At 40.5% G+C, this 27,822-nt stretch overlaps 1 protein-coding gene across 1 annotated transcript; it reads right to left on the reverse strand.

Annotated features, from left to right (window-relative positions):
* Window positions 1-1,084: 1,084 nt before the first annotated feature.
* Window positions 1,085-27,788, reverse strand: atg2a (autophagy related 2A). Its single transcript, XM_041989799.1, has 42 exons — window positions 27,268-27,788; window positions 26,746-26,908; window positions 26,028-26,177; window positions 25,444-25,546; window positions 23,911-24,055; window positions 23,457-23,660; window positions 23,256-23,355; window positions 22,451-22,612; window positions 21,900-22,042; window positions 20,186-20,261; window positions 19,680-19,929; window positions 19,251-19,392; window positions 18,786-18,884; window positions 17,515-17,670; window positions 16,813-17,086; window positions 16,439-16,511; window positions 15,406-15,580; window positions 15,170-15,312; window positions 14,757-14,878; window positions 14,431-14,588; window positions 13,764-13,896; window positions 13,425-13,609; window positions 13,256-13,336; window positions 13,001-13,107; window positions 12,808-12,900; window positions 12,551-12,621; window positions 10,308-10,384; window positions 8,943-9,113; window positions 8,423-8,549; window positions 7,742-7,965; window positions 7,395-7,624; window positions 7,142-7,277; window positions 5,024-5,257; window positions 4,743-4,844; window positions 4,233-4,317; window positions 3,225-3,378; window positions 3,007-3,076; window positions 2,809-2,891; window positions 2,517-2,638; window positions 2,244-2,398; window positions 1,895-2,053; window positions 1,085-1,430 (listed from the first exon to the last, which is right to left on the reverse strand). The coding sequence occupies exons 1-42, from the start codon at window positions 27,436-27,438 to the stop codon at window positions 1,194-1,196; spliced, it is 6,045 nt and encodes a 2,014-aa protein (XP_041845733.1). The 5' UTR covers window positions 27,439-27,788; the 3' UTR covers window positions 1,085-1,193.
* Window positions 27,789-27,822: the final 34 nt, after the last annotated feature.

The following is a 27,822-nucleotide window of genomic DNA, read 5'->3' on the forward strand; positions in this document are numbered from 1 at the left end:
CATTGTCACCAGGTTCACATCCTCCCAATCATGTTTAAAAACGAGTATGACAATACCTATGCTTTAACAAAAAAAAAAAAAAGAACAAAACAATGAAACATTAAAAAAGATACAGGGCGGCAGCTAAAGATAAAGGGCAAAGCAAATCTGAGGACAGCGTGGGATAATTAGAATCCCCTAATCAGGGAATTAGCTCTTTTTTGGAAACAGATGAACAAATGAGCTGCTATGCAGATACAAGAACTACGAACGAACATCAATCTGAAAAATAATTAACTTTCTGAAGCTCTTAAAAGAATTTAATATGCTACACAATTTAGAGGCTTCATGTGTTTTTATTCAGTCAGTTATGGATCAACGTAAGCTAATATGCGTTACACTTTTAGTCGGGAGGGTATAGGTTTGAGGAAGGCAACACAAACTAGGTAAAAGGGCACTGCAAGGTTTTTATGGCACAGATGACAGCACTGAAGGAAGAAGGTGCATAGCGGAGTCAAAGCTAAACCAATACCGCAACATTATATCATAAAGTCAGAATGAAAACTGCCTGCCAACATACTGAAGGTGTTGGCGAAGGACACTTCAAAGATATTCTTCCTGATTCCTTTATGAGCACAAGTGGACCAAAGATGTTTTATTTATGTTGCAAACTCTGAGGTGAAGCCATTAATCATCATCTTTCAAAGTTTGTGACAGTCTTTCCCTCACAACATATCACTCCAATGATCATTTTCCTTCTTTGTGCATGTTGGAAGCAGTTGAACTTTACTGCTTTTAACTGGAAAACACAGTTTCAAGCAGCACTATTCATAGTGCACGAAGTGCCAACAATCCATGTCTTGTGATGACCCTATATGCCGCCGGTTTGGCTGAAAACAAAGCCAGCTGAGAGAAAACAGTGATATGTTTGCACAGACATTAAAAAGTATCTGCAGACCGAAGTGAGAAAAATTCAAGGAGAGCTCTTTCCGATGAACAACAGAAGAATAAAATCTGGTGTGTTCAGGTTATGATGGAGCCACATAAAACAACGTATGTCAGTAACTGCAGTAGTAGTTAGTAGTTTCTTTAGTTGTTGCTTTAGTTAGTCCACGCACACATGCAAATCCTAACAGCTGAGTTTGCCCCACGTCATGATCACACACTTACATACATGCACTCAGTCTTGCTCACAAAGACACAAACTGCTGCTCTCATTCTTGAGTTTCTTCTGTGCGCCACTTGAGGAAGTCTTCTTTCCGAGCATCTGGTTTGATCTGGTTCCGCATGCCACCAAGCAGGTTGGAAGTTGCTTCAGAGGCCACTATTAAGGGTCGGACTACGGTGGGTGGAATCTGTCGCAGGACGCCACCCACAGCACCAGGAAGACCCTTCTGTTCGTGGCCGCGAGATGCTACATCGCACAAGGTCTGAGCCGTGTCAATAACTCCCTGAAGAGCAAAAAGTTCAGAGCAAAACGAATCAGGAAATTTCCAACCAAGAAACCAAGGTAAGGAAAGAAAAAAAAAAAAGTTATCTAAAAATGTCACAAGAGTGATTTCCAGAGACAATGATGAGATTTTTTACCTTTCATTTAAGTTTTTCTATCTTAAATGTTCAAAACAGCAAAAATGTTTATGAGGAAAAAGCTGTTATTGTTAGACTGGATAGGCTAAACAGCAAAATGACCTACCCGAGTAACCAGTTATCCCATATTTTTACATACATTTCTTTTACTGGCAAGTTACATTCACCGTTACACATCAGTTAACACTCTGCTGCGCTGCTGACAGCACATTTACACCTCTGTGTGAAAAGCTTCAAACAAACATGGTGTTGTATGTCTGATCTGGGACCAAAATAATAAATATTTTTTCTTTTTTTTAAATTTTAGATGGCAAGTTTGGGGACACACCTCTCTGACGGTGTCATAGGCCTTGGCAACGCCTTCTCGGAGGTCTGCAGGCTGGGCAGCTCTGCGGGGTCGGCTGGAGGGGGCCCGGCCCTCGGTAATGGCGTAGCGATTCAGGGGAGGTGTTGGAGACAAGATGTCGTACACGGTCTCTGCTGTAGCCTGTCAAAGAGGTACACAACTGTTAAATGAGTATCAGATGTGAGATGTTTGATTGTGCTCACACATTTCAAATTTTGACACAAATTATTTATTATTATTTGTGTTAAGCAGTTTGTCTGTATTACTTGAAATATTTTGATTATTTTGTGCCTGTCCTGAAATAGAATAAAGCCCTTTACAGACTGAGTACCTGGATGGCCTGCACCAGCCTGTTGCTAAGCTCCAGAGCAGCTGATGCTGTCGAGGTGCCGAAGGATGCCGCTCCCCTCTGGAGACCTCGAATAATACGTCCATCCTTTCTATACTGCTCTATGGGCAACCAGAACAGATCTCTAACTCCATGGACTGGACAAACACAGAGAGACAGACAAGAGGAGGGAAATTAACAAAGAGACAGCATAGGATAAATAAATGTAAATGCTAAATTGACAGTGAAAAAAACTGTATGAAATGGGTAACTTACACAGCTGAACCACTGAGTGCATGGGGCCCACACCTCCCAGAATACCTGGCAGCTGATTCTTCCTGATGTCAGTCAGCCACTCTGTCACAGCGTACTGTATCACTTTGTCTACACCGAGGAGACTGGAAACATTGTAGAAGAAACACTAAGGACTGAGGTTTTCCTTTCCAAATATTTTTTTTGTCCAGAAAGGTTTACTACCAAAGGGATTTAACTTTAACAATCAGATCCAAAAATATGCTTAATTTAATCACTGAAATGCTTGTTTTGGAAGAGGAGTTAGCATTTCTACCCATGTCTGCAGCAGAGTCTCTTCAGCTTCAGTTCAGAACAGTTTAACTGAGCCAGACCAATCAGAATCCCTGCAAATGTACCCTGAGAGACACAGTGAGAAAAATGTAATCATTTCTCAATCAAATATGCTAAACTTCTACAAATGCTTTTGTTGTAAGCTTTTGGTCATATCAGAACTGTTTGAATGATCTCCTACTTGCTCAATGACAACATGTTTGCCATGATAGTCCAGCCAGATAGGCACTTCAGAGGTGAAACGAAACTCCCTGAAAAGGACAGAGAGCAGGTCAGACTACTCACTTCACAGCTCCTTAACAGCATTTATGCAACACCTTTGTTGTTATATATGAATGCACTTAAAATTTCTCTTTTGACTGCTCATTTGAAATCTGTGAAGAATCATTATTTACATACCGGAAGTAAATTGGCTGGTCTGAGGAAGAGGTGGAGCCGGCAGATGAGGAGCTCTGCTCACTGTAGGTAGTTTCCACAGAAGCCGTGAGGTCAAGTCCCAGACCAGCCGCTGCATCCATTTCTTCAGAGCCCTTCTGGGCAGGATCTGCCTTCACTGTAGATAAACAAAGAAATGTGGAAAATATATTATCAATAGGGCTAGTATTAAAATAAATTTTAAACGTCTGCCACACAGCCTAATATTAGATAGAGCTAACATGCTGCTCGAGTCCTCACTAAGACCAAGAAAGTGGACCACATCAGTCCAGCTCTGAGGTCTTTATACTGGCTGCCTGTTTGTCAGAGGATAGACTTTAAAGTTCTGCTGCTGGTCTATGAATGGTTTAGGACCAAAATAAATTAGTGACCTCTTGACCCAGTATGAACCTACCAGAACCCTCAGGTCATCTGGTTCCAGTTTCTTATCAGTTCCCAGAGTCAGAACCAGACATGGGGAAGCTGCATTCAGCTTCTATGCTCCACATGTCTGGAACAAACTCCCAGAAAGTCTCAGATCAGCTGAAACACTCAGTTTATTTAAATCCAAGTTAAAGACCCACCTGTTCTCTGCTGCATTTCAACAGTTTTTATTTAAAAGTCCAAATCAGCACCTGTCTCTTTATAGCCTTATATTTTATACCTGATCATGTTATTACAGTTTTTATCTAATGTTCTTTTTCCTTTTTTTTAATTGTAAATTATGCTTCTTATTTTCTGATGTTTCAATGTTTCAGTAAAGCACTTTGAATCAACCTATCGTAGAATTGTGCTATACAAATACACTTGTCTTGCTTGACATAAATATGATCTGTAACTTATTAAAGTTGATTAAGCAAGAGCAATACGTATTACTACATAAAGTAACCTTTACAGCGATCTTGCTTACATTTAACATCAAATAGTAAAGACAAATAATGCAGCAAAGACAAAAACAAAACTAAACTAAACTAAACATCTGCCTTAGTTTACCTTCAGCTGCAGGGTCCACAGGAAGGTAAGGGTTAACAAAGGAAGCTAGATTACTAAAAAAGTCCTTCAGGAAAAACAGTGCATCCTGGATTGAAGACAGAGAAAAAGTCTGGTTATATGCAATTAGTCATTACTGAATGATCAAGATGCAACAATGATATGACATCATGTCTGGGAGAGTTAAACCCCCAGTGTAAAACTTTTTTTTTTTAAATTAAAATGTAAAAGTCAACAACAAATGTGTAAAAAAGGACTCTGCTTTTACCAATCTGACAGTTTTGCTTTGCTAATGAGAAAAAAGTAAATTTTCATATAGTTGTTTCGACAAGCAGCTGAAGCATTTGGGGATTCTTAAAAAAAAAACCAAAAAAAAAACCAGACATCACATTTTCACTACAGTGAAAAAGAAATATAGGAAGCTTTGATCAAGCCTTTTTACTGTTGCATATTCATCCACAGATTGGATTTGGATGGAGCCAAGTAGAATTCAGTCCAACATGCTGGAGTTACCTGGTCAATGTTAAGTCGTAGTGGCAGCAGGCTGACCCGTAGACAGCACTCCGGACCACCGAGGCCAGACTCTGGACACACCTGCAGGGCTTTCACAGTCAGCTGAAAGCACATACAGCATAATGATTTTTTTTTTTCTATCAAGATAAGGTCTTCTTACATCACCTCTCGATTATTCCCATCACTCTAAACATAAAATGAAAACATACTCCATCTTAGTTCATAAATGATACATTTTCTGCCAGTCAGCCCCCACCCCCACCCCATCCTCACTATCTCACCATGTTGGAGTGGGCTCGGCGGGGCATGCTCTCACTCGTGTAGAGGTAGAGGAATTTGTTGATTTGTGAAGAGGCCAGCCGGTCCCGAACCTCCAGTTCCTGGACAATGAACACCTGCCTGGAGAGGGGCTGTTCCCCGCAGGGACCAACCCCAACCCCAACCCCAGCTGCTACTGATCCATCCCCATCTTGCCCCGCAATGGCCACCGGGTACGACTCATGTTGGAAGGACACCTAGAGGAAAAGAGAGGAGGAACATGTTGCGGAAGAGGTGCCAAAACTTACACTGCTCAAAAAAAATATAAAGGGAACACTTTAACAACACAATGTAACTCATAGTCAGTCAAACGTCTGTGAAATCAAACTGTCCACTTAGGAAGCAACAATGATCGACAATCAATCTCACATGCTGTTGTGCAAATGGAATAGACAACAGGTGGAAATTATGAGGAATTAGCAAGACACCCCCAATAAAAGAGTGGTTCTGCAGGTGGTGACCACAGACCACTTCTCAGTTCCTGCTTTCTGGCTGATGTTTTGGTCACTTTTGAATGCTGGCGGTGCTTCCACTCTAGTGGTAGCATGAGACGGAGTCAACAGTCCACACAAGTGGCTCAGGTAGTACAGCTCATCCAGGACGGCACATAAGTGCGAGCTGTGGCAAGAAGGTTTGCTGTTTATGTCAGTGTAGTGTCCAGAGCACGGAGGCACCACCAGGAGACAGGCCAGCACATCAGGAGATGTGGAGGAGGCCATAGGAGGGCAGCAGGACTGCTACCTCCACCTTTGTGCAAGGAGGAACAGGAAGAGCACTGCAAGACCCTGCAAAAGGACCTCCAGCAGGCCACAAATGTGCATGTGTCTGCCCTAACGGTCAGAAACAGACTTACTGAGGGTGGTATGAGGGCCTGACGTCCACAGGTGGGGGTTTTGCTTACAGCCCAACACCGTGCAGGATGATTGGCATTTGCCAGAAAACACCAAAGATTGGCAACTTCGCCACTGGCACCTTGTGCTCTTCACAGATAAAAGCAGGTTCACACTGAGCACATGTGACAGATGTGACAGTCTGGGGACGCCGTGGAGAACGTTGGCAGTAATGGTGTGGGGTGGCATTTTCGGGGGGGGGGCATGGACAGCCCTCCATGTGGAGGTAGCCTGACTGCCATTAGGTACCGAGATGAGGTCCTCAGACTCCTTGTGAGACCATATGCTGGTGCAGTTGGCCCTGTGTTCCTCCTAGTGCAAGACAATGCTAGACCTCATGTGGCTGGAGTGTGTCAGCAGTTCCTTCAAGCTGAAGGCATTGATGCTATGGACTAGCCCGCCTGCTCCCCAGACCTGAATCCAGCACATCTGGGACATCATGTCTTGCTCCATCAACCAACGCCACGTTGCACCACAGACTGTCCAGGAGTTGGTGGATGCTTTAGTCCAGGTCTGGGAGGAGATCCCTCAGGAAACCATCCGCCACCTCATCAGGAGCATGTCTAGGCGTTGTAGGGAGGTCATACAGGCAAGTGGAGGCCACACACACTACTGAGCATCATTTTGACTTGTTTTAAGGACATTTACATCAAAGTTGGATCAGCCTGCAGTGTGTTTTTCCACTTTAATTTTGAGTGTGACTCCAAATCCAGACCTCCATGGGTTAATAAATTGATTTCCATTGATAATTTTGTGTGATTTTGTTGTCAGCAAATGCAACTATGTAAAGAACAAAGTGTTTAATAAGAATATTTCATTCAATCAGATCTAGGATGTTATTTTAGTGTTCCCTTTAATTTTTTTTGAGCAGTGTTGACAGGTGCTTAAAGTTTTTCTTTTTTAATTTTTAAACTCTTGAGATCCACAAAATGTTCAATTTATTGGCTAAAAATAAAACATAAATATATGGCAAGTTGCTTCATCTCTGTGTCAGAAATACTATGATAAACCATTTACTTTAGTCATGCATCACTGACACACCTCTGCAATGTCTGGCCAAATAGTTATACTATTACTTTAGTAAAATGAATGGTAATAGTAGAAGAGTCCTCTCTGATATATGGTGGAGTATATATCTACTTTACTATCTTAGTACTTACAAATGTCCGTAGTTATGGTAAACCAGTGTACCTTGGTAAGCTGGATTTCCATCAGTAGCGTGTGCTGACGGCCACTTCCTCCTGCCCAGCGCCAGGAGTTTTGGGGACGAGAGGAGGCGGCAGAACGAGATGGAGATCCACGAACACCAACAGGGACAGAACGACTCCTGAAAGGAGGCAAAGACAGAGGGGAACAGCGAAATTATAAAAACAGGAGGCAAAATCTTATTTTTTTTTTTATCAATTATACAATAAACAAGTTATCTATGAGCATTGGAATCTACCTGTTAGCGCTCTGAGCATGTATCGACATGGTCTTGCCACCAAAGTCTTTGCCACCATATAGATGCCACACCACAGAGATCTCCCTAAGCACCACTCTGCTCTGAGGCACTGGGAAGCGACTTGGGGCTCGGAGCAGGTCGGAGCTGCCTCGAGGCCTTGAAAAGTGACTGTCCTTCACCCTGATTGGAACCTGTGACAGCACTGTCACCACCGGCTCCCCGTCTCTTGGCTGCAAATCCAAATGGGGAAAGTTTGTGAGCTGTGTTGTCAAGAGATAAGATCTAATGAGGGAAGAAAGAAGCCTGTAAAAAATAAATCAGGAGGATTAAAGAAAGAAAAGACTCACAGGTATGCCCATGCCAGGAGCCTCAAGGATGCAGAAGTCATCATTGTCAGTGGAGCCCTCTGAGCCTTCATCTGACATCATATCTGCCTGTGCTTCAGTTGCTGTGGCAACCAGACCATCCAGCTCAGAGTCCTCCCTTTGGAGGACAGAGGGACTGTGCTTTGAGGCTTCACCAGGGAACAAGTAGACGGAAACAGGCGAGCCTCTTGGCACTGAGGCTGAACCTGGACAAATGCAGGGAATCAGTCAGTTAAAATGTAAAAACAACAGCAAAGATTTGCCAAGCTGGAAATCTGAAGAGGCAAATCTTTTTCCACAGTAATGAAAACCTCCTGCTCACAAGTGTTACCCTGATTTTCCTACGTCAAAACCGATTCTAGTGTAGGAAAGAAAACCAAAAACTATCATACACTGTCCATCATTTACCCTCAACATGTTTTTGTCTTCCATAGAAGTAATGCCACACATGAAGATCACACTTTAATTTAAAGATAGAAAAAATAGGCAGTGTTATCAAAGGCTTTTAGATATTACAAGTGACATTCTTACATTGGACTAAACTCTAAAAATGTTCTCATGAATTTACAAAAAGAGCCCACCTGGTAATGGAAGAACAACTGACTTCTATACACAGAGACTGGCTCACTGGCAAATCCAGTAATCCAGATACGTAATAAATACCTTGCTCTAAACTCTCGTCTCTGTGGCTCCTCTCTGTGTCAATTAAGGCATCGGTCAGGTCATACTGGTTGATCTCTGCAGTCTCAGCAGGAGGGCAGGGGGGCGCAGATACAGGATTTTCTGACAACTACAAGAATTATTGCAAATTAATACAATTCATATTAATATTATTATATAAGTTATTATTTTTAATAATACTATTAATACAAGTTTCCATCGTATCTTCATTCTACTTTTAAAAAAGTATGGCATCCTTGCCCTTTTCTCAGCAATTTTGCAACATTATTAATTCAGTAAGAAATTTTCAAGGTTCAAAATGTTTTGTCTTGATGTTTATTTATTTATTTATTGGCTACTTTACATTTTAGTTTGAAAGGTTCAACTGCAAATGTCCTGACAAAAGTGCTAAAAGATTAAGATACTATAATTTTCTGAATAAAGTTCTGAGCTGTTTAATCAGGGCAAAGTCATTATTCAAACCCTGTTAATTAATATAATATTAATTAATATAATGTCTTACTGGTAACTTCTGGCCAGCAATTTCAGTGGGAGAGGTATGGCGAGGTGGAGGGTGCAGGTCACCCTGGGACACTAAATACTGCAGCAGATTGATGAGGGCTGCACAGGAATCTGCACAGGTATGAAGGTGGACCACATTGTTGGAGCAGCGGAGCTCAAAGAGAGGCTGACACTGCAGAACAACATAGTTGACTTACTGTCAGATATCGAAATACTGATAGATGCTGAAAGAGAGTGAGCATAATAAAACAGAAGAAATGGAAGAATATGAACAATTTTACACAGAATAATTCAGTCTTGAAGCTTTAACATTTCCCTCAAAAGATGGACATAGCTGCTCCATTTTCAGTTTTAAAATAATGTTACTTCAGATTTTCACAATTACGCTAATTAACACAAAACGTTTTTTTAATCTTGTGACAGAGCAGGTTTTAAAGGTCCCATCTTTTGCAAAATTCAGTTTCTAAAGGTTTTCTAACAGTCATTTGTGTCCTCATAGCCTGTGTATGAGGCCCAAAAGTGAGAAAATTCGGTCTTCCCTCTCACTTGGTTGCTTCAATTTTTAGCAAATGTGTGCTCAAATGGGGGAGTCTGAGATATTTTCCCTATCTGACCTCACAAAGGGAAATAACCACTGCCCCCTGTAGTGGACACTGTCATTGACACTCCTGCCCCCCCCCTTTTTTTTTTGTTGCTGTGCCTGCCTACAGAGCGAGGCCAGATCCTCTCCCAGAGAGGGGCGTGGACAGGCAGCCCGTTCTCATTAGCACTCACAAGAGCCACATTTGGAATGGCTGAAATTAAGGACCAAGGCTGAATTTGGGTTTATACACTTTAAAACAATGTTGTTGAAAGTCTGATACTCAAATGAAATTGTTGGAAAAAAAAAATATATATATATAATATGGGACCTTTAACTGCTCTTAGAAATCAACCTTGAATGTTTCTTTCCTGAGCCGCAGAGGACAGCTGCATCATTTTGCCATTTTCTTACTGATTTTGGTTCCATGTCAAACAGAGGGTGACCCTTTGTAGGAAACTTATGGTAAGACAAATATTTAAAAAGCCCTGCAAAGGTTTGGCGACCTGTCCAGGTTGTATACTGTCTCTCACTTAGTGGCCACTTGGAAAGGCTCCAGCCTCCCCAATGACCCTGTATCAGAATTAGAAGGTATAACAATGGATGCATGGAAATATTTAGAAACATGTGGTCATGTGCTTGTTAGTGCTTTCTAAAGGGAACTGGGCTAAATTATGTTCTCTTTAGCGTTATATATATATTTTTTGTGCTGGATTGGCATTTTTGTTTCGGAGAGCTGAATGTGAAGGAAACACGTGAGTAAACAGATGGCTCACAAACACTCACCAGCTTCCCAGTATCACTGCCTTTCCATGTGGTGATGGCGAGCTCCAGCAGGTCAATGTCCAGAACACACACATAGTCTGTGTTACACAAACAAATACACAGTGGTCTTTATTAGACAGCAATTTCTTTTTTTTTTTTTTTTTGTTGAGGATAGTAACTACGACATTGACTTATAAACCATGTCTTTTTGCAGCTACTGTTTTTGGGTAGAAAGAAAAGTTCGGTTCCAACATCCACAGGGGATGCAGCTTTAAGTGTTTAATAATGTAAATTTGTTTAATTACTGACTGTATCAGGGGAAACTGGCTTTAAAAAGAAAACAAAAATAATATTTTCAAACTTTAATAAAACTTGAAGATCAGTCACAGTGGTCTTGTTCAAACCCACTGGACCAAAACTACAATAATAACAAATACCTTTTTTAGCAGCTTATCTGATGAGTTACAGTACCTGTGAAATTCTGCAAGTAAACACATTTTAATTCTTCAGCGATTTATTTAATTGAAGCTTCAAAAGACTTCCTTTAAGGCCCAAATATAAAATTGTAAATATACCAAGTGTAGCCCTGAGCAGCAGAGTCTCAAGTCTGAAGCAAACACAGCCAAAACTGAAAGTAAAACTTAATGTAGATCCCAAAACGTCTCACAGTTTTTTCATATCTAAAAAGAAAACAGAGCAATATAATGCATGAAATTTTTGTTCTGCATCAAGCAAGAAAACAACTGAGGAGGCTGAGGACTGATGAACTACTAAATTTGGATTAAAAGCTGCCAAATGCAGGAAATCTTGAATCATTGTGATCACTTGAATGCTTGGTGAAATCATATAGAAGAAAATCAGTACTCATGACAACGTTTCAAAGTGAAAGCAAGGGCACTTCCACACCAACAACGCAAAGAAAACTTGAGGTATTTGTACTAGAAAGCTCTGTAGTTTAAAAAAATGCTCATCAATGAGGGTAACTGAAAAAAAAAGTTTCAATTTGTGATAGAGTGACTGGACTCTGGGAAATGGAAACGGGGCATGTAAATCTGCTGAGTCCAGATACACGTCCAGAGTGAAAGGAGAATCAAGATAAAAAGAGCTGCAGATGAAATGCTGCACCCATCACGCAGAATGCAAAAGTCTGTGGGTACAGTGTTGCAACCTAGAGTTTCTTCAGTTGGTCAAATCTATGTAAGCAATGTGACTATCAGCTGACTGTCTGCATATACTGAATTACCAGATTTTTCCATCAACAAACTTTTCTTCCCTAAAGATATGGCTATATTTCAAGATGATAATACCAGGATTCATCAGGCCAAAATTAAGAATGGCTGGTTCAGGAAACACGAGGCTTAGTCCCCGTTTACACAAGTCTTGTTGCGTTTTGGCCTTTCGTTCACATGATAACAGAATTTTGGGGGAACAAAACCGCAAACTGGAATCAAAAACTGGAATCTTTGACGTCACGTCATCTTGGTTTTGTACAGGCAGACCCAGTTTACACCCACAGACAGCACGACAAAACAACTATGGTAGTTTTCACTCTGCTGTTGTGTAAATAATTTTTTTCCCAAGTACACAAAGGGAATAAATTAGCGTTTTGTATGCAAATGTTGTTGCATAAACAGGGCCTTAGTTTTCACACATATATCAGTTATCATATTGTCTAGACCAGGGATCACCAACATCGGAGCTCTTGAGTCAGTGTCCTGCAGGTTTTCAGTATGTTCAAGCTGCAGCACACCTGACTACAATAATGGGTTGTTAAGAGGCTGGTGCAGACCTTGGCAACAAGCTGCTGGAAAATTTTAATCAAGTGTGTTGCAGCAGGGACACACTGAAAACCTGCAGAACACCGGCTCAAGAGGTCCAGAGTTGGTAATCCCTGGTCTTGACATTAACCACACAGTCCATGGAACGCTGCAGAAGACTCCACAAAGTGAAGTGGTCAGACGTCATCAGCATACGAATATATTGGGAAAAACAATAAATGCAACTTTAGAACTGAAAGATGAAATATTGCATATAATGATCAAAACAAGGCTACAACAAATGTGCACCATTTCTTCCCAAAAAAGATTTGCATCTAATGTTTTTGGCCAAATGGTGCATCTAAAACTAGACCTAGAAAACTTTTAGTGCAGAATAACAGATTAAAAAAAAAAACAACAACCTGTAAACCTGGCAAAATTACAACTACAAATACCTCAAACTCTTCTGGAAGTGTACACAGGACACAAAGGTGTATTGAGTCTTACCTTTCCTCAAGTCCACAGTGTCCGCCTCACATTTGTCAGAGAGGTAGAGGGCAGAGTCATCCAGGATGAATCTGAGGACATGATTATAAATAAATAAACAAATAAGTCTCTTTATATGCTGTGACATGAACTAGAAACAACACTTGATATGTTAATGTATAGTTTATATTCCTTAGACTTTATATAAAGTGATCCAATTATTTTCAGTGCTTATGTTTATTGGACAACTTAAATGTTAAATCAAAGGTGAATTGTACCTAAGGTGGAAGGTAGCAGTGTCTACAATGATGTTACTGGATAGAGAGAAGGACTCTGCTGTGAACAACACTCGCAGTGGCAGATACAGAGGCCTGGAAAACAACAAAACCAGAATACCGACATTAAAAGACAGAGGGAGGCGTAATATACAGTGCATTTTAACAGATTGTAAATGTTTTTATAAATATATACCTGTAATCTACCGCACAAGTTGCAAGATGTGTGTGGAGGACAGTTATGACAGCAGGTGCAGTGTATCCAAGAATGGGATCATCAATAACATCCAGGAAGTCCACCAGCTGTAAGAGAGATTCAGGTAATGAAGTAAGTGACTAATTTAGATTTCATTCACTTAATTTCAGTGCAGTTCAATTTTTTTTTTAACTGGAAGGGAAGGTAGAGCAAACTTTTTTTTTCTCACAATAACACCACAGGCTAGGTTCTCACCTGCTCATGCCAGCTCTGGTTGGTCTGTGTCATGTAATGTCGCATTGTGGCGCCTTGAAGTTGAAGGGCAACCAGGAACTCCTTATAAGAGACAAAGCACAGATATAGATGAAAGACAAAAATCTGCAGCAACTGCATTAATAAAGTTCCATTAATGTGGAAGACGTACCTTGACGTTTCTCTCGAGGTCCAGTGTGATTTTGATGGCCGTAGACAACATCTGCTTATCCCCCTCCCTACTGCTCACACTGCTCACTCCCACCTCTGTGGGGTAGATGGTGGGATCCAAGTGCTTCGGTGGAGAGAAGCCTACCATCTCCAACCGCTGAGGGATGGGGGTATCTTTCACCACGGCTGTGTTGGTACAGGGTGAAGAAACAAGTATGATAAGCCAGAATATGCATTACAATTTCTAACTGACAATAAATCTACTTTACAATGCAGTTTAAAGAGTAAGATCTGAAATATGTTGCAACGGAGTTTTCCCAAACAACAGCACAACGTGCACCTCGATGGTAGAGCTCCACTCGTCTGCTTTCCAAACAGAGGAAACTAAGATTGGGGTCATTTTGATGCTGTGCCACACTAAATATCTTCCCCCCTTCCAGGTCAAGCACAATCTCTCCATGACTTTGGTCCTCCTGAGTAAATGACATGCAATGGAAATGGTGAGGAAACAGAACAATAATCTGAAAAAAGTGATGCTGGTACAAAACTATTTAAAATGATAAATAGATTATGGCCACATTTTATTATTTGTTATCAGTGTATAAACACATGATTCCAGAGTAATATATAAAAATGTGGTTGAAAGCAGATATAAGAACAATTAAACTCTTAATTAATAGACAGTATTTGCTAACAACTGTAACTCCTAACCTGGAGAAACACAATATTAACTGCCACAGTAGTGGTTTATTTGATTACTCATACAGAAATCAGTCCAGAGGACTAGTTACTATTTTTAACATGTATATTAACTAATTATGATTAATTTAACATTCATACATTGTTTATTTTTGGGATACAGGGTAAGGGAGGCTGAATAGAAGGACTAAACTTTAGTGTTGAACCATTTGAGTACAATTAAAAAAAGAATAGATGTTTCATATTCAGCATCTGTTACAGCTAAACTCATCAGTACTTTTATTAAATTTTTCATCCTCTTGGCTCACCTTCTTGTCAGTTCTAGCTTGGAGGCGACCTTTCCCGATAATCACAGTGAGGGAGAGGAGGCTGAGGTTGTGGTTGGGCCGAGGAGCTGACTGCTGCATCTTTCCAGACGATTCACTGGCCAAGTAGAACTGAGGCTCATCCTCCTCTGAATCAGAGTCTATGGCAAAAGGAGAACCTCTGTTTTATTTAGTTCATCTATGAGGCAAACATTTTAATCCAAAAATAATACAAAACCCGGCATTAGATGTTTTGGCATGCTACTTGGAATGCTGTGTAATAAATCCACATCATGATTGAGTTTTTCCGTCAGAGCAGTCAAACCTACCCAGTCTAAAGGCTGACTTGCACAGCTGGAAGTCATCATGGTGATGGCGGCTCTGGTCGGGGTTGAGGGCTGAGGGGGGAGGAGGGGGAGGCGGCTCCCACATCAAGAGATCGTTATTGATCCTTTTGGATGAAGGATGAGTGAGGGAAAATTACAGTTATTTCTAAATCAAGATTTAAGAGCCCCCCAAAAAAGCCAAAGCTGTGAGAGGAAGTGATCAATAAGAGTGCAAGAACATCAGCAAAAACCAAAAGTGAAAAGGCAGATGATGTGCACATTGATACCACATGAACTTACAGTAAAGCTGAACTGAAAAAGATTGTTTGGTCTTTATTTTGGCTTGTCTTTTTTAGTCGATATGAATAAAGCAAACTGGGAGGACAGAGTTTGCTCTTGTCGTACTCTTTACGTACCTGTTGTAGATGCTCTGAAAAGCCTGTTTGCTTGGCAGGAGGATGTAGGCCAGCGGCATGCTGATGTCCACAGCACACTGACACTGGGCGACACACTGTTCCTGAAACTGACGCATTTCCTCTGAGTCAGCTGGAATCACCATCTAAAAGAAGGGAGAGGAGCAGAGTCATGTCTGGGATCCTGACAATAGTACCGATAAACTGTTTTTCCTCTCTTTCTCTGAATGTCAGCGCACCTCTTCAGTCTCAAACATGGTGCGGTTGGAAGAAAATGGAGAGCTGGTTTTGTCGTTGAATTCACAGTGACTTTCAAAGAAAGCAGCCCCCAGGTCCCTCATGAGGCCCAGGTTCATCCCACTCAGACCTGCTGCTGGGCCCTGGGCCTCACCTCCACGCACACGCACAGATATCCTGCTCATGGAAAAATTTGAAAAGTAACACTGGATTGTGGCATGAGGTAACACCTGTTTTTCTGTCTGGTCTGATGTACAAGAAATAGTCTGCTGAACACAGGACAGACTACCAGTTTCTGTAGGGCACCTTCAGTATGTGTAGTGCACATTTCTAGCAGAGTCAAGCATTTAGTGTCCTTCTCCATCATGGGGTGAACTGAAGATTTTTTTTTTGTCCATATTTTTCTGGACATTCGGTTTGAAAAAAACAAGGGTAATCACATATTTCAGGGCTCAACCTTTACAGGCTCATCATATAATTTTGTTTATCTATAAACCAGCGTGAGGCAGTTTTCTTAAACATAGCAAAGCATAACAAGCTGTCTGTAACCTAAGTGTATGTTGGTGAGCAGGAATTACCAGTGCTCTTTTCTAATCTGTCACTCACTCAGTCACATAAGTGACTCATCAGCTGAGTTTAACCTGTAGAGGTTTGTGGAAACTACTTTAAAGCATTTTTTTCTACCACAGAGATAATAAATGTATTACAACTGAAAAAACATTTAAAAATGTTGTGATTTTTATGAGTATGACATGACATAGCACAGGTTTTGTGTATTTCTTCCATTTCACTGTTTCATTGTCAAGTTTATTTGTAAAACACAATAAAAAAAAACAACCTCAGTTGTCCAAATTGCTGTACAAGACAAAACAAATAAAATCCCCAAGTCATCAATAAAATAAAATTAAATAGTAATGAAAGAAGAAGAAAAATCTTTGTGTTCAGAACTCCCCTGGAATTACTGGTATCACATATTCATTATCATTCTGCATTCAGGCAACTACAATAATTACTTTCATTGTCATAAGGACCAACCTTGGCAGTGAGTCATGGTTCTTTTTTACTCTGATGCAGGGAAACGAGCTTCCCTCCCAGCCCTCATATGACCCTGGTGAGACACATCAGCAAAATGAAATATCGACGAGACAGGAATGTACAGTATTTCAGTATTGCAATCACTCCTTAAGAAAACACATTTTATAGCAGAAAAATAGCAGAAAACGTGAATTTTGGAGCTCTGAATAACATTTATAATGTGAAGAAGGTAACAGTAAGAAAACTTGCAGATTTGTTCTGGACATTATGATGCTAACCCAAGCCAATGGATTGCCTGAATATTTGTCTTTGTCTGCTCTTTTCTTAATCTTAATTTGTTAACAAGTACTGTAGAGAGGTGTGTGTGCACTCACCGTGTAGGTCAGTAAAGCAGGCCTCTAGCAGCTGAGTGAGGCAGGGAGCCCGTGGGTGCCCCGGGACAGTCTGCTCACCCTGAAGGTCTGGAGCCTCCTGGTGCTTAAGCTCCAGATCCATCAGCTCCAGCACCAAGGTCTCCTCCCTAACTGCCCTTTGGGTCGGTGGTCGACGCTTAGGGAGAGGTCGCAGGTCTGGTATGGGGAAGCGAAGCCTGAGGACCGCATGTGGGGAGAGGAGGGTGAAGGAAGAGCAATGCTCACTGCTCTGGGTCTGGGAGGAAAAAACAGTGAGAAACCTCTTAGTAATTCTTCCGTAATAGAAAATTAGATCAAGTTGGATTTAAGGATCTGAAGTTACAATCATCCCTGCAATAATGCAGACCACGGCAGGCTTTACTAGAAAGTTGAGCTGCTTAAGGCCACAATGAGGACAACCAGGGAAGTGCTGACTCACTCTTAAAGCCCAGCAATAATGTCGGTGTTTGTGTCGGCACAAATATGATCAGACAGACATAGCTAGATCATCTTTTTAAGCCATTTCCCCTTGGCTTAGGGGTGGGTTTGGTTTCCACTGTGAGGATGCTGGTGTAACAGTCCATAACTCTGGATAACCACATTTGCTTACTTGAGCCAGAAATATATTATGTGACTTTTGAATAATTTTCTCCATAGCATAACTGAAAACACTAGGAGGTCCACCTGCATGAGTCCAGAAGCAGTCGATTGGGTGGGACAGTGGCTGAATGCTTTGCTGAGGTTCCCCAGGCGGCTGAGGATGTCCAGGTCTAGCTCTGCGCTCACCTCCGCCAGCTCCACCCGTACTACACTGTCACGCCGCACCACCCGCTGTTTACCCTGCCAACACACACAAACACACATACACAAATATGAAGACAACATGTTCAGACATTAACTGTTAACTTATTATTATGCTGTCATCAGCCATTATGTTTTATCCTTCAGGATGATGTCAGATTATATTTTAAACACAAGTAATATATTTTTCAGCCATGTAAGACTTTCAGTAATAAATCTTTTCAACAGATCTTTTACATCATCTTATTAATTTCTGGCTAACATGGTGCAGGATTTCAGCATACAGCTATTTTTTTCTTATGAGTATGCAAGAAAAATGTTGGTGCACTATGCAAAAAATAGAGAAGCAGAATCAGAGACCAAATCAAATGGATCCAAAACTGAAAGTACAACTAAAGACAGCTTTAGTTGGTCCTGATCTTATATTAATTGCATGACAGTGACTCACATGTACTTCCATATATTTGCCCTGCTGCTGCAACATGGCAGCAGTCCAGCCTGCCCCACACACAGTGGGAGTTACAGTAGAGAAGCATGTAAATGTTAAAAAAAAAAAAAATAGTTGATTGGTGACTTACTGAGGTTCAAAATATCTTTAGTCAAAGAAGCTAAATTAGAGGACTGTAATGGGAATGGGATCTTAAAAACCTGATACAGATTATGAAAGTGAGCTTCTTTAAACTGGAGTAACACTGGTTCAGGTATAAAAAAAAAATTACAAAAGTGAAGCAGGTAGCAGAACAAGGCTTATATGTGGACTTCTCTGTTGTAATTATGTTTTACATGTGAAATGTTAGATGGGAAGATGCACGAAGGATTGTAAGCAGAGTTAAGGAAACAGTCCTATACAAGAATCAATGTTTGATGCTTATTTTTAGGTTGTCTCAGTCTCCATGCCTTCTTTATACTTCATGTATGCAGCATTATTCCTGTAATGACCTTGTGTCTTTTGTTTTGTGTTTTTAAAGGTGAATTAATTCTCGAGATTTGACCACAATAATATTTCCTTTTGCTTATAATAATATTCCTTTTGTTATTTTGCACAGCGCAATTGGTACAATAAAATGCAAAACACAAAGAACAAGTAGCATTTTTGTGATAAGAAAGGTGCAGCTCTTATCTAGTCCAGCTCTGGTGTGTATGTGTGTTTGTACCTTACGCCGGTGTTTCTCAGTGAGGCTGTAGTGTAGTTGGGCACATGGTCTGGCTGCAGCTCCAACTGTAAACAAACCAGCTTTCTGGAACTGAAGTAACTGGAAAGAAAGATTCCTTATTGTCTCGGTGAAAGAACAAACATACGCTACATTCACACAACAAACGAAGGTTATATTAGATATTATATTCAGGTCTGTCATATTGATCTGTAAATTGGATCACATTTCACTGGGTTGTAAACTCAAACAAAAACCTCACTCTAAAAAGGCACTTTGCATAGTAAAAATACCGTATGTAGTGGTTTAAGTACAACTATTAGTAGTGACACAATAGTTTGGACAGAGATTATGTGACAAAGCAATGTGATCTATATGACTACTTTACAAAAATAAAATCTTTGCTAAATTTAAAACATTTTTTCTCAGATACAAAAAGGCTTTAAAAGATTTTTTTTTTTTAAATACCTCACAATACTGAGGCTTTCCATCCTCCCAGAGGCATTCTAACAGCTCTAGCCTGCTGAAGGAAACATCAGAGGTCACAGCTCGACAGCGGTGCCTTCCACTGCGCATCTCACAAGCAACCTGCACTGCTGCCCCCGTCAATCTGTGACAAAGACAAGTGGGGAGGCTGTCAGCTGCGAAAACCTTTTTGATGGCCACAACAACAATGTGCTTGTTTAAGACCTTGGGGAGACTTGTGTACTGAAAATCACAAGGGGTAGAAACATGATAAAGGAAGGGAATATACTGCAACATGATGTGTTGTAATTTATATTATGCAAAATTATGTTGATTTTAAAACAACAGATAAAGTAACAAATGTAACCACCGTAACATAGTAGTTGGAAAGAGAAATTATATGAGAAGCTCATTTTGCAGGAATTCGTCTACCTGAGATGAGAATGTGGGCAGGCCTTGGCAAAGCCACTTCTTAGGTGGTGGAAGTCTCTTTCACTGAACATGTAATCTTTAAAGAAGACCAGCTCCTGGAAGAACACCTGAGAAACCTGAGCTAGTGATGAAGCTCCGTCAGGCTTAGAGAGTGGGTCGTCCTGCAGCAGGGTTAGCGTGAGCCCACCAAGGGAGAGTCGCAACAAAGCGTCAGGCTTCAGCTGTTCCTCCTGGCCGCTGTGTGATCGTCCTGCAAAGAAGAGGATAGGGTTCAGTGCTGAAGGATAGATACAGACACCGAAAACACAATGAAAAGGCTTCTTTTGTTAATATAGAAAACTAGGGAGTAGTCAGTAAGTTCACTTTAATTTTGGGTGCAATTATTTCAAAGACCCTTGTAAGTATTTATTTATTTATTGGGCCAGAATTAGATTTTTTTTTTAACTGAGACCCCTTCACAGAGCTTACATAAACCCATAATAAGCACCCCACATGGTTGGGTTTACCTCTGGTCCGGCCGGCTGGCGGGAGACTGGACAGACACCCTGCTACAGGATATCTCCTGGGACAGTTCACAAAGCCCTGGCAGGAAGAAAGAAAGTGAAAGTCAGATTATGTCTAGGGCTGGGCGATGTGGCCTAAAACTGATATCCCGATATTTTTTGGCTTTTTCCTCATACAGCCTGATGTTTTGAAATCTCCTCTAAAACACCATGTAAATATTGAATTTAACATTATCATGCATAAAAAGACATCAGTAGGATTTAAGTAAGCTCAGCAAAATTTATCTTTAGTGTGATTTTTCCCTTTGAACAAACTTTTTATTTTTAACCAGGGACCTGCACTCAAACATTTAATAAAAACCTGTGTTTCCCTGACCTTGATATTATTGGGGTGCCCCAACCTCCCAACAGCAACTCTCACCGTACCTAAAATAACCAATTTATTTTATTATCTATGATTAGTCAATCAATATCTGATATATTTTTCCATTCAGTTATTTCATATTAAAATATTATTTTATTATTTAGGTTATTTTAGTTTTGCACCAGATCCCAAAAGAAGTAATCTAGGGTCGCCTTTCCTCTACAACAGGTTTATATTTTGTTCTTTTATTATAAAAACAAAACAAAAATAAAAACCCAGTTCTATTTATTTTATTCTAATGTTGACAAGTAATTACATCATGCCATGTCTGTAAGTGCACACACAGGTGAGATACACTCTCATCAGCAGAGAGAGAGCTTTGTTGGAAATTGCCACATCAATCACCTGTAAAACAGACAAAGGTATCTAGTTTAAGATTATTATCTTTTTAATAATAAGAGCAGCTGGAGGAGGAGAAGCAGGTAGAGGAGTTTCCTGTTCCGGTGTACATCGGGAAACACACACAGCTGAACAATCAGTATCATCATCATTTTTGAGGCGTATTACTGGTTAAAATGGACATCTTGCATTCAGCTTCCATCTCTTAATGATCGTAAACTACCTAGCTAGCTTCTTTCCTGTTTTCCAACAACAAAGTGCATGGGTGTGGGAGTTTGCGAAAATCACATGTAGACACTTTAAACGCTGCTGTCAGTTTGTACTCAATGTTCATATATAACCAATATATCGCCCAGCCCTAAATTAGCTTCACATCTCATATAAATGGTAAATGGTCTGTACTTAAATAGCGCTTTTACCCAAAGTGCTTTACATACACACACATTCACGCACTGATGGTGGAAGCTGCCATGCAAGGCGCTCAACCACAACCCATCAGGAGCAATTTGGGGTTCGGTGTCTTGCTCAGGGACACCTTGACATGAGCTCGACGGGCCGGGATCAAACCAGTAACCCTTGGGTTACAGGACGACCACTCTACCCACTGAGCCATGCTGCCCATGCTGAGTACATGCAAAAAGTGCAGTTGTTTTGTCATTTGATGCAAATAAGGGAAGAAATGCACAAATGACTCCATAAAAGGCTTTGCTAAAACCCTGTGTGTGCTGTTAGCAGACAAATGTCAAACAAAAATTTAAATAAATCAACATAAAAAAAGGACAACGAAAGGAAAAGTGACATTATAATAATACTATCATTCACTTCATCTGACTTTTACGCACCAAAGACAGCAAAAGCTCTTCTTGTGCTCTTCTCCTAAATGCTTTAACTGTGAAAACACATGCACGCACGCACGCGCACACACACACACGCGCATTCACGCACACACAGTACCTGAGCAGACAATGCTGTGGGTTGTGTGAGGCTGGCTAGACTGTGTGTGGAGGACTCCATGTCACTGTCCGACAGCTCACTGCCAGAGCGGATGGATGTCACACTACTGTTCATCCCAGCAGGACCCATGGAGTAAAACATTTCTGCAGCAATGAACACAGACAAACAGTCTGGCTTAGGTCTCCATGATGACAGTAAAAATAAGCACAGACACACAAATAAACACACAGGCAAGTGGAATTCTATTTTCATTAGTATACAAAAACATTTAATGACATGATGATGTAGGAAACTAAGCAACATGAGTTATTTTTTAAGATCTGTACTTCTAGTACTTCATGTATTTTTGTCATGGTGGGAGAAAAAGAATTAAAGACTTATTCACTGTAAAAAAAAATTAAAATTTTTAATACCAGACTTTGAAATTAATTTCATTGCAATTACATTAAATAAAAAAAAATCTTGGTCTGATGTGGTTTTAAGCTGCAAGCCTACAAGAAAAGGCGTGCTGAAGTTCAGATGTATTTCAGGAAAAAGTATTATCCGTGTACCTCCATTCTCCAAGGTGACATAGGGCTCCGGTTCAGACTCATTTTCCCACTCTCTGTCTCTGGGACTGGATCCCAACTGCTTACTGAGATCCTCCTCAATCATACGCAGGTCATCTGTGTCCAGCGGACGACTGTGAACTCCACCACATTTCGTCTCTGGCTCTAAAGGGACAGAAGAAAGAAAACTGGAGTCAAATGTGTGTGAAAAAAAAAACAGATCATGCATGTGATCTCACATTTATGTGTTTTATACACGCCTGTGACCTTACAGTTTTGCTCCAGGCTGCAAAAGAACAAACTGAGGTCAGATCAGAAACCTTAGGCCTTTGAGCTGATGTGTTAAAACTTTTCTGCTAAAACATGTGGGCACCTTATTACTGTCTAATTTTGAGACATGTAAGAGGGAAATTGTGCCAGATGCAACTTCATGGTGTTATTTTACTCATAATGAGCATAACGGAGGAGAAATTATTTCCTGCCTCTCACAAGCAGCAAGGAGAACATAAAATAATTTAAAATCTATTATCAAACTATGATCATTTCATTATTCATGTCATCATAACTGATCTGACTGTACCTGAACTGTTATTTTGCTTTCACATCAGCTGATCAAATAAAACCTTTTAAATAAACTATTTGAACTTTGAAGACATACCATAATCACCACAGCACATTGAAAGCATGCTAATAAATTCCAAGAATCAGATAAGTGAGATACAGATTTAAACCTTACCGTAAAAATATCAAGGTTGATCAGAACTCTACAAATTAAACATTAAACAGAGTAAGCAGCTATTTACTGTACCAGTGTCGATGCAGAGGGCCGCCAGCAGGTCGGTCAGATGGGTGATTTGATCTGGAGAAAGCAGCATGTGGACACAGCCCACCTTCCCATCCAACTCCAACTGATGAGATGAGCGGCAGAGAAAAAACACATGGCTGTTTTTGAATTCTGAATGGCTGGTTTTTAATAAGACCTTGGTTTACATGAGAGAGCCACACGTACCTTTGGTCCGGGCAGCATGTCATTTTGTTTGATCTTGACGGTGGTTTCAATAAAACCAGAGCAGCTTCCTATGAGCAGAGGCTGAGATGGAGTACAAGCAGTGGCTGACGTGGGCTTGTTGTCCTCCTCATCCTCTTTTTTTTCTTCCTCTTCTTCTCCTTCACTAGCTGTGGCCGAATTTAAAAGTTCCTCCTCAGGAGGGTCCTGAAATACAAAGATAAATAATCTATCATTCTTTCTTCATCATCAATCATCCCAATAGCTTCAGATGTACTATTCTCCGGCTGGTAATGTTTACATGACATTACATCCATCATAGTGTAATGCCTCAGGTCAGAATTTTCTTACTAAAAGATGTCATGTGGTTACACTGCAGTGTACCAACATCTAAAAAATATTGTACCTTTAGCAAAGTTATTTTGAAGACTTCTTAGAAAAACACCACCATGTTCACCTGAACTATGCCAGTGCTGTCGTAGAACAGCTGAACGGCACTCAGCTGGAGGATCTTGTGCAGAAAGGCAGGAGGCTGGTGGATGTCGACAGGCACAGCAGTCTGGCTGGTTGGATCTCTCACTGCTTCATCAAAGTACTCCAGCCTAGAACAGCACACACACATCTCTTTCATTTAATGTCAAGACAACGAAAAGAAAGAATAGATTTAAAGATGTGGTAATAAAAAGGCTGCTCTTCTTAAAAAAAAAAGTGTGTTGAGGGGCCTGTCCTGACCACAGATCAGAAAAGTTAATCTGAGCAGTTTTGTCAACAAGCCAAGAAAAGAGTGAAGGTTCAACAGCGTCACAGTGAAACGCCAACAAAGCCACAAAGCACGTGGGACATACGGGTGCAGGTTTGGTTTCAGAACTACGTGTTTATAAAAGATACTTTGCAGGACTTGTAACTTCACTTCAATGACTGCAGGGATTTACTCTTGTTTTACTTTACAGGACAAATGTAACTCAGAAAATAACACAGTCATAATTTAACCTGTATAAAATTAGGATAAAAATCTTTATTAAACCTTTATCTAACAAAATGCCACCAGCTGCTCCTTGGAGTTTTATTAACCCCAGCAGGACAGTCTGGATGTAACCTGTGGGGTGAAACCCCAATCAGAAAAGGCTGAGAAGCACTCATCATTGATTGACAGTCTTTCTGCTTTCAATGCCACACAATAACTGTGTGCTACTATTAATTCAATATTTAGTCAGATCTTTTGACTTTGGATTGTAGCAAAAAATGTCAAGAGATATTAGTGAAAGGCCAACCTGACAATGTGGTTATTTAGTAAGAAATTATTGTATTTATTTGTTCGTGATAAAAGAATAAACTTGTTAACACAGGCCCAGTCTGAAAGGAGTGTCGCCCTAAGGCTCCCTGATAATATAAGTCCATGACAGAGTGAGAGCTTCTTCCACTAAACTGCTGATGAGCAGAAAAGATGAAATCCAATTCCTTGCTTACTTTTTATTTCCCTCCTCCTCTGACAGTTGCACATATGCTGATGTGAATGTTACTGGTTATAAAAAATAAACTCTAGCCCATTTGATCACAGAAGATGCTTAAACGATTGGGTTAACTACTTATGGAACATCAAAAAATGGTATTTTTTTTCTACACAATTTGAAGAGCAAAAAGTAGATAAATTAATACTAATCATTTTATAGGTATTAAGATGCAACAATGAGAGCAGCTTTCTTTGTATCAACTTCTATTTGCATTTTATTTTCTTTTTTGATTTAGATAAATAAATTTTAAGTGAACCCGTGCAGGAATCTTTAAAAATATATGGTGGTCACATGAACTGTAAAAGCGACCTCTCTATTGTTTTATATTTGCAAAAATAATAAAACACAGGCAATATTTAACTGAGGTATCTGGTTAAATGTACTGTAGTGGATAATTATAAATATAATGAATATGGGTATTCTGTTGAAAACAGTCTGATTTTCCTTGAGTGAAGATTGAGAAGGAAGCTGCTTCTTACCGTTTGATGTGCACCTCTAAGGCAACGCCTGTTTCCAGGTCCAGGGGCTGGTGCTCAATGCGGACGATAGTATCTAGAAATGTGACTTTGATGCGACGAAGGACTACAAACAGATGAAATGAGAGAAGAGCACAAGCCCATTAGAACTTATTTCCTTGAATAAATTCAGCTGGAACATATTAAGTAAAGACACAGTAGTATTATGTTTCCATTCACCAAAGCTGTCTTGAAACAGATAGAATATATGGTGTGATGTGGTATGTCTGCTGTGGTAATGAAATTCTGATCACAAACTAAATATATGAAAGTTACAGTTCTGTTTGTGGTCAGCGAATGCCACTCGTAAAGAAATAAGTGTTCCAATAAATGTTCCAGTCCTTCCCCACTCGAAGCTTAACAGGGGATGAGGGGTAAGCTCAGGGCTGGCTGAACATTGAACACTTGAATTTTTCTGTTGACATGAGGCTGAATGTCCTTGTTTTCTGGATCAACATGACCACACTTTCAAATGATAGAGCCACTGTATAGTTTGTCTGTTGACACTGTCAGTTGTTTACGAACCAGACATCTGAAGCTTTGCTCACCTGTCTCAATAGTCTGTGCAAACATCTCAAGGCCCTCAAGTGGGGCAGGTGGCTCCTCTGCTGCCTCTGGGGGGTCTTTCAGGCACTCCTGAGCCAGCTGCATGCTAGATGTCATGCTGGATGCCCAGACTTGGGAGTCCCAACCCCCACCTGAGGGTAAACAAAACCACGATGATTTCTGTACTTGCTGAGCTTTGACAGATGCTGTGTAAGTGATGCATGCAGGATACTTAATACAGCCAAAGGAAATTAATGCCTTATAAAGGATCGTAAAACAATAACAGATGAAAACTGCAGATTTCTGTAAACCACTAAAGAACTCAGATGATTTACTGAAAATCATAATTCAATTTTACAAGGTTTATTAAAAAAAAAAAAAAAAAAGCAAAAGTCTTACTACAACATGAGGATATACTCCTGATTCATCTAACAAATTTATATTTGAGCACAACAATGTTTAAAATTAAATATTCCAATTGCAAAGATGTAAAAAAGACTAAACAAACCAAACAAAGAAACAATCAGTCTGAACTTTGAGGTGAATGAATCACAAGCAGTTCAGACTTTTCTGGTGCTGTCACAGAACTGCTTTGACATTTTCAGATGTTATTTTGTGATAGAATAATATGGTCTTTCAGTTTAAGTTTATTAATATTCTGGACCTTGTCATGAGCCCTCTGTATTTACTCTTTTGGAGGCGGTTTTAAATTGAACTTACTGGTTCGGTACTTGGGTCGACATGTTATCTGGAGACCTGAAACTTCAAGGGTGCAATGATCAGTTAGGAGAGCTTGCCAGGGGATTGTCACCGTTATGCTGCGGACAAAGCCATCCACTATCTCCAGAGGAGCCCCGAGGGATTCCAAAAGCTCATTGACCGCCTGTAAAAATCAAGTAAAACGGAAGCAGTGAGGTGTTCATATGAAATAAAAAGAGAAAGGGACGAAAGTAAACGGTTTAATAGGGTGCAAAGACATGCAAAGAAAGAGTTCCTTGCAGGTGTGAAATGTTTATTACGGATAGTAGAAAGATTACTAATCTAGTCAGCAAATTATATCTTCTTCTTCTTGAGTGTATTTCCACGAAGAAATGCGAGCTAGGTTTAAGTTATGACGTTGGAGATTGTTGTTGAACTTGAGTGCAGTTGCGAAACAGTCAAGGGTGCGCAAATCCCACAATAACACAACATGACAGCAACTACGGTGCAAAGTTGACTGTCTGCTCTCCGTCCAAAACTTACCCAGACATCGAGGTTGATTTCCTTTATGACACCGCTGCCGTTGTACAAATCTAAGCCCAACTGGTCCAGGCTCAGACGTTCCTGTAAAAAGTGACCGAGGTAGTGTTGTAAAAGGTACCGACAGGCCCGCTTCTTAATTGAGCCTGACCAGGGGAATAGCCAGCGAGACATAGGGCCAAAGAGAACGGGGAGAGGGAGCGAAGAGGTGGCGGAGGAGAACGAGTACGAATACAGTCCTCTGGCAACTGCATAACAGACAAAAACAAAGTGTGCAAAACAAGGAATGAGCCACAGCTAGCTACAAGGAGCTAAGGAAGGGGTAAACCGTAACTCTAGTGCTCCCCTAGGCTTGCCACAAAACTAGAAAATCCTTTGTGTCAGGACCGATGAGGCTCCTACGCTATGTGACGAGGCGTTACTCCAAACAACTGACGCTGTTTCGGTTCATATTTTCGGCTCGTTTGTGTCGAATTGGAGCGACAGGTCCTGTTGGTGCGTATCTCTTGTTTCAGGGTTGTTTATTGTTATCATACGCCAACTGATGGCATATAGTGC

Source organism: Melanotaenia boesemani, chromosome 7, assembly GCF_017639745.1.
Source record: "Melanotaenia boesemani isolate fMelBoe1 chromosome 7, fMelBoe1.pri, whole genome shotgun sequence".
In the NCBI taxonomy this organism is placed as follows: Eukaryota; Metazoa; Chordata; class Actinopteri; order Atheriniformes; family Melanotaeniidae; genus Melanotaenia; species Melanotaenia boesemani.